This window comes from Sinocyclocheilus rhinocerous, unplaced genomic scaffold, assembly GCF_001515625.1.
Source record: "Sinocyclocheilus rhinocerous isolate Xijiao unplaced genomic scaffold, SAMN03320098_v1.1 scaffold246, whole genome shotgun sequence".
Taxonomy (NCBI): Eukaryota; Metazoa; Chordata; class Actinopteri; order Cypriniformes; family Cyprinidae; genus Sinocyclocheilus; species Sinocyclocheilus rhinocerous.
In genome coordinates, this window is record NW_015661875.1 from 271,708 (window position 1) to 277,316 (window position 5,609).

At 33.2% G+C, this 5,609-nt stretch overlaps 1 protein-coding gene across 1 annotated transcript; it reads right to left on the minus strand.

Annotated features, from left to right (window-relative positions):
- Positions 1-324: 324 nt before the first annotated feature.
- Positions 325-5,123, minus strand: LOC107726702 (V-type proton ATPase subunit D-like). The gene is made up of 9 exons (XM_016536393.1): positions 4,901-5,123; positions 4,078-4,195; positions 3,858-3,937; positions 3,695-3,762; positions 3,556-3,600; positions 2,728-2,831; positions 2,531-2,597; positions 2,351-2,429; positions 325-971 (listed from the first exon to the last, which is right to left on the minus strand). The coding sequence occupies exons 1-9, from the start codon at positions 4,939-4,941 to the stop codon at positions 827-829; spliced, it is 747 nt and encodes a 248-aa protein (XP_016391879.1). The 5' UTR covers positions 4,942-5,123; the 3' UTR covers positions 325-826.
- Positions 5,124-5,609: the final 486 nt, after the last annotated feature.

Genomic DNA, 5,609 nt, shown 5'->3' on the forward strand with positions numbered 1-5,609 from the left:
TTTTTTTTGAAGTAAATTACAGTAATGTAATATTGTAGCCTGAGTTTTTTGTTTCTGCCACAGAATATATATTTAAACTTTTTTTTCTCGCAGTTGCGACTTCTCAGAATTGTGAGTTTATATATACTGCAATTCTAGAATATATAAAAGAAAAATGTCACAATTGTGATATTAAAAAAGGGGCTATTACCTTTTTACATTTTTTTTTATCCCGTGTCAGAAACAAGCTTTGAAAAGCTTCAGCTATAAGTTTGATTTTAAAAGTTGCATTTGCAACCCATTTTGTGTTCATCACACTAACTAATCAACAAATGACCAAGCAAATGACCATGTACAACATTTATTGAAATTAAATTCACAGGAAGTGAGATTTGAGTACACATTTGCATGGAGAACCAGCAACTGGGCATGAGGAAGAATCTGGGCTGATGTTCGGTAAGGATTATGTCAACATTGAACTATTTGACCACAGAATACTCTCGGTTATCACACACTAGCTAACGGAGAAGGTTGCACTGGTTTAACACGCATGCTTATAAGTACAATTCAATGGGATGATCATTTTAATTCATTTGAACTATTTTACAGGTTTTCTTTTCTGTTCAGACATAAAAAAATAAAAAAACTTCCACTTGAAATGGTTTTTGGATTCAGATGATCCACCTGCACATTTTTGCAGCATCTGTGATGTACTATTCATCCTAAACAAAAGAAGTGACACGGCACCAACATACACACAAAACAAGATCTTCCACTTTTCCCGTGAAGCTCGGCCTTACAGGCACAAAGAATAAATATGATGTGGTTTGTGGGTTCAGCACAGATCTCATTCAAACAGCATGTCCTCGTCGGCCTCATCGTTCAGCATGTTCAGGGGCTCGGCGATCGGGCCCAGTTGAGCCTTACGCTGGGCGTTCTCCTTCTCCGTCCTCTCACGGTGCTGCTTCTTCTTCTCCTGGATCTTCTTGAGCCTGCGACGGGAAAGCAGGATGATGAAGGGTTGGTGGATATTCTGAATATATATTTATTTATATAATGTTAATATAAATATTATATTAAAATATAATATTTCATTTGGACTGCTAAGAGCGGCATTCTTTGTATCAGGTTCCTTAAAAAGTCAAGTTTTATTACATTTAAAGTCATAAAAAATCTTAAATAAATGGTAACAGAAGTAACAATAAATATTAATAATTTTAAGAAGTCTTAAATTTGGGGACGGAAAAACAGGAATCGCAATATGGGCTAATTTGATTATTAAAATGATAAATTATGTTTTTATTATAATTTGTTGTAGATAGCTGTAAGATTGCATATATTATTTCCCTGGTCATTCTGAATGAGCGGCTGGAAGTAGTGAGACAATGACTTTTCAAAATAAGAGTCCCATTGCATTTTGGGATTGTTTATCATTAACAGGGCAGGAAAGAATAAGAATATTATTTAACATGTTTTATATATAGATTTTACCTGTATCAGCACAATAATCCGGTTATTACAATTCTTCAAACTAATTATTATTGTATCAGCAAACTCCAATATCAGTCGACCTCTAATAAGTATTGATATTTTGATACATAAACCAATTTCATGTATAGATGAGGGTTATTATAGTAAATTAAAACTAAAATCATAACCATAAAAAAATTCAGTTACTTGAAATAAATGTTAAATGAAAAAACTATTAATTGTGATTAATCACATCCAAAATAAATGTTTTTGTTTACATAATATATGTGCGTGTACTGTGTATATTTATTATGTATATATAAATACAAACACATATATATATATATATATATTCAAGAAAAATGTTATGTTTATATTTTAAATATATTTATATATATAATATAAATATATATATATACACATGTAAATAGTTTCAAAATATTTACTGTATGTGTGTGTATTTATATATACATAATAAATATACACAGTACACATACATATATTATGTAAACAAAAACTTTTATTTTGGATGCGATTAATCATTTGACAGCACTAGAAAAAACATAAAATAACAAAAATGTATTTTATTTTATTTCAACTAGTTGGCAAGGCAATATTTCTCACTTTAATTTATATATTAACTAAAACCTAAATAAAAAACTATATATTTAAATATATTTAAAAAGAAACAAAATACAAATAAAATTACAAAAACACAACAAAATTACTAAAACTTTATCTAAAATAAAAAATAACAAAATAAAAACAAACTAATTTAAAGCTATAATATTATCTCAATGATACTAAAATAACACTGATGTAGATAAAGCAATAAGCGTTTGAAGCAGTAGTATGCTACATTGTTGTCACATGATCTGGCTATATTGCACTACAGTCTCACCTGTAGAATTCCTCTCGCTCTCGTTCATCCAGCTCAGTAATGATGTACGTGAGCGTGCGCTCGATCCTGGGAATAATCACTGAGAGGAAAAACACACGAGAGTCACATTATCTAGTTTTTTTTGCTTTACAAGAAGCCTGAAGGTTTCATTCTCATTCCGAGGCGGCTGTGAGATCTCACCGTGCTCGATGGCGTTCACACGGCGGTTTGTGATCTTAATGGCCTCGTCCAGCGTCACAAAAGAGGTCTGTGTGTGAATGAATCACATAAGACATTGAGAAATTTGTATTAAATGTAAAAAAAAAAAAATTCATTTTGGATTTTTTTTTCAAAGAAAATCCATTTTCTTTTATGGATATGAATAAATATATTCATACCTGCAGTGAGGCCAGCTCTACAAGAAGCTCGACTGCTTTGGCGTAGTTCCTCTTCAGCCGAGACAGCTGCTCTCCACCTCTGGCCAAACCAGTGAGCTCATAACCTACAGACAAGAAAAAATGCCTGAAATGACACCTGAAAGTGTTCAAACGTGCTCCAGTTTCACAGGTATATGCTAATAAAGGAATAGTTTAGCCAAAAATGAACTTTTACTGAAAATGTCCTCACCCTCAGGCCATCCGAGATGTAGATGAGTTTGTTTCTTCATCAGATTTGGAGAAATGTAGCATTACATCACTTGCTCAGCAATGGATGCTCTGCAGTGAATGGGTGCCGTCAGAATGAGAGTCCAAACAGCTGATAAAAACATCACAATAATCCACACCACTCCAGTCCATCAGTTAATGTCTTTTGAAGCCAAAAGAAACAAATCCATCATTAAGACGCTTTTAACATCAAACCATTGCTTCCGGCCAAAATACGAGTCTATAATCCATAATATTAGCAACAGTTAAATTGCCTTGATGGATTTGTTTCTTACAAACACGCAGCTTTTCACTTCACAAGACATTAACTGATGGACTGGAGAGGTGTGGATTACTTGTGGATTATTGTGATGTTTTTATCAGCTGTTTGGACTCTCATTCTGACGGCACCCATTCACTGCAGAGCATCCATTGCTGAGCAAGTGATGGAATGCTGCATTTCTCCAAATCTGATGAAGAAACAAACTAATCTTGGATGGCCTGAGGGTGAGCACAGTTTCAGCAAACGTTCATTTTTGGGTGAACTGTTCCTTTAGAACATAAACGGAATATGATTCTTACTGTCTCCTCCCTCCTGATAATGCTCAAACACCGGTAGAGTAACTCCTGAGAACAAACACAGGTGACGCTCATGACAAGGCGATCAATTAAAGAAGAAATCGGCCAGTTTTTCACATAAGACTTCATTTAGCTCGCAAACCTGCAACGTTGTCCTTTTTTGCTCTGACCTTCACCTGGGCCTTATTCACATTCTGAATGACTGTAGTACTGATGGGACAAAATTTGGTGAGATCTGGTGCCAGGTTCGTCCTGTGATGCATCATATTTATGAAAAGCATTGCTTTAATGTGATTTTTAACTACCTGAAGTCACCAGCAGCAAATTTGGCCTCCGCTAATGAAAAGGCGGCTTCTCTCATCACCTCTCCCATCAGCGTCTTAGTCTGAAAGATTAAAATAGTCACATCATCATTTCAAAAATTTCGAAAAATAATATTCAATTAAAAAACTATAACTGACAAAAAACACACCATATATACAACATATAAAATACATTTTAAAAAGCACAGGTATGATGTTATACCTCAATGATTTTCCTAAGAATTTGACGAAATCGCATGGACAGAGCATCGGCTTTCTTCTTCAGCAAATTCCGGCCAGTTTGAGCTCCTTTCAGTCGAGCTTTCATAATGGTCTGAGCCCTGATGCAACAAAAAATTATATAATACAGGCCATACATTTTAAGGGAAAAGTATGACATTTTAGCCATGCAATTTGCATACGATTAAATTTTCATACTTCCTAAATATGCACATATTTTTTACATTTTATTTTATTTTTCTTATGTGATTTTTTTAATTGTATAAATTGCATTATTATAGGTTATATATATACTATGCATTTTTGTTCAGTATCTCTCAGTTATAGAAGGGCTCGCATGACTGTGAATAATATCACTTCCTCTTATGAATTACTGCACGATTTAGTTTCACATTATTTATATGCATCCAAAACACATCCAAAATATTGTCATCCATCATATAGAGTTATATATGTATTAGACAAAATGCATCTGCATTATAATATATTGACAAATATGATATGCGTGTTTATGCGATATTTAAACACATACGAAATGTATATAAAATACATCATATATTTAAAATGTGTAACTACATCACAACAAAGCAACACATTCTATACAAATATTAAAGATGCACGATTTTATTTATTTATTTATCATATTACGCATTTAATATGATCTTAGTTCGTGCTTTGAGATCGTACCTGCTTTATAAAACCATAAACTGATCAAATATGTATGAATCAGATGCTGTCACTCTCTTGTTTTCATGCGTGATTAAACATATTGAATCTGATTTGCCTTTATGAGCCGTAATACTCACATTCTAGAGGGAAATACGTCGATCCGATCTTTTCCGGACATCTTTCTTGTTTATTTAAACACTGTATCAAACTACTGAGACGCTTTGCTGTTGAAATCGTCAAATAGACAGTTTAAATATAGTGACAGTTTATTTAATATCACGATTAAATGATTATAATCCCATCGCTATGACCCCTGGATACAAGACGTAAGATTTGATCAGCTGACTGGAGGTCACGTGATTCCTCCTGAACGCGGCGATTGGTCGCGTCACTTCCGTGCGTGTATATCCGTACGTAGCGGTTTTCACATTTCAAAATAATGCTTTTTATTTTTTTTATTATTATTATTATCATTTTAGTTCCATCACATACTATGGAGGACGAAACCTGCAAAAACAATAAATAAATAAATACACAAATAAATAAATAAATATGCAAATAAATAAATAAATGTCTGTATAAATACACAAATTCTTGTTTAAATACATATAGAAATAATTAAACATGTGATTAAAGTAGGCAAATAAATAAAATAAATTGGTGGACAAATGGAAAATGTTTAAGGAAATGCTAAACTCATCCTATTTATTATCCTTTGATCACTCATTTATTTCTGAATGTAGTTCCATATTTCCATATTCATCCATATTAGCAGCATGCTAATGAGAGGGTGTCAACCATGGACTTGGTCGGGGTCATGTCATAGCTGGGGGCGCGGCTTTTCCG

Coding starts and splice junctions, on each gene's coding strand:
- LOC107726702 (XM_016536393.1), bottom strand. CDS start 4,941: ATGTCCGGAAAAGATCGGATCGACGTATTTCCCTCTAGAAT. Junction 3,601..3,694: donor AAAAAAGGACAACGTTGCAG/GTTTGCGAGCTA, acceptor GTTTGTTCTCAG/GAGTTACTCTACCGGTGTTT. Junction 2,598..2,727: donor TAGAGCTGGCCTCACTGCAG/GTATGAATATAT, acceptor ATTCACACACAG/ACCTCTTTTGTGACGCTGGA.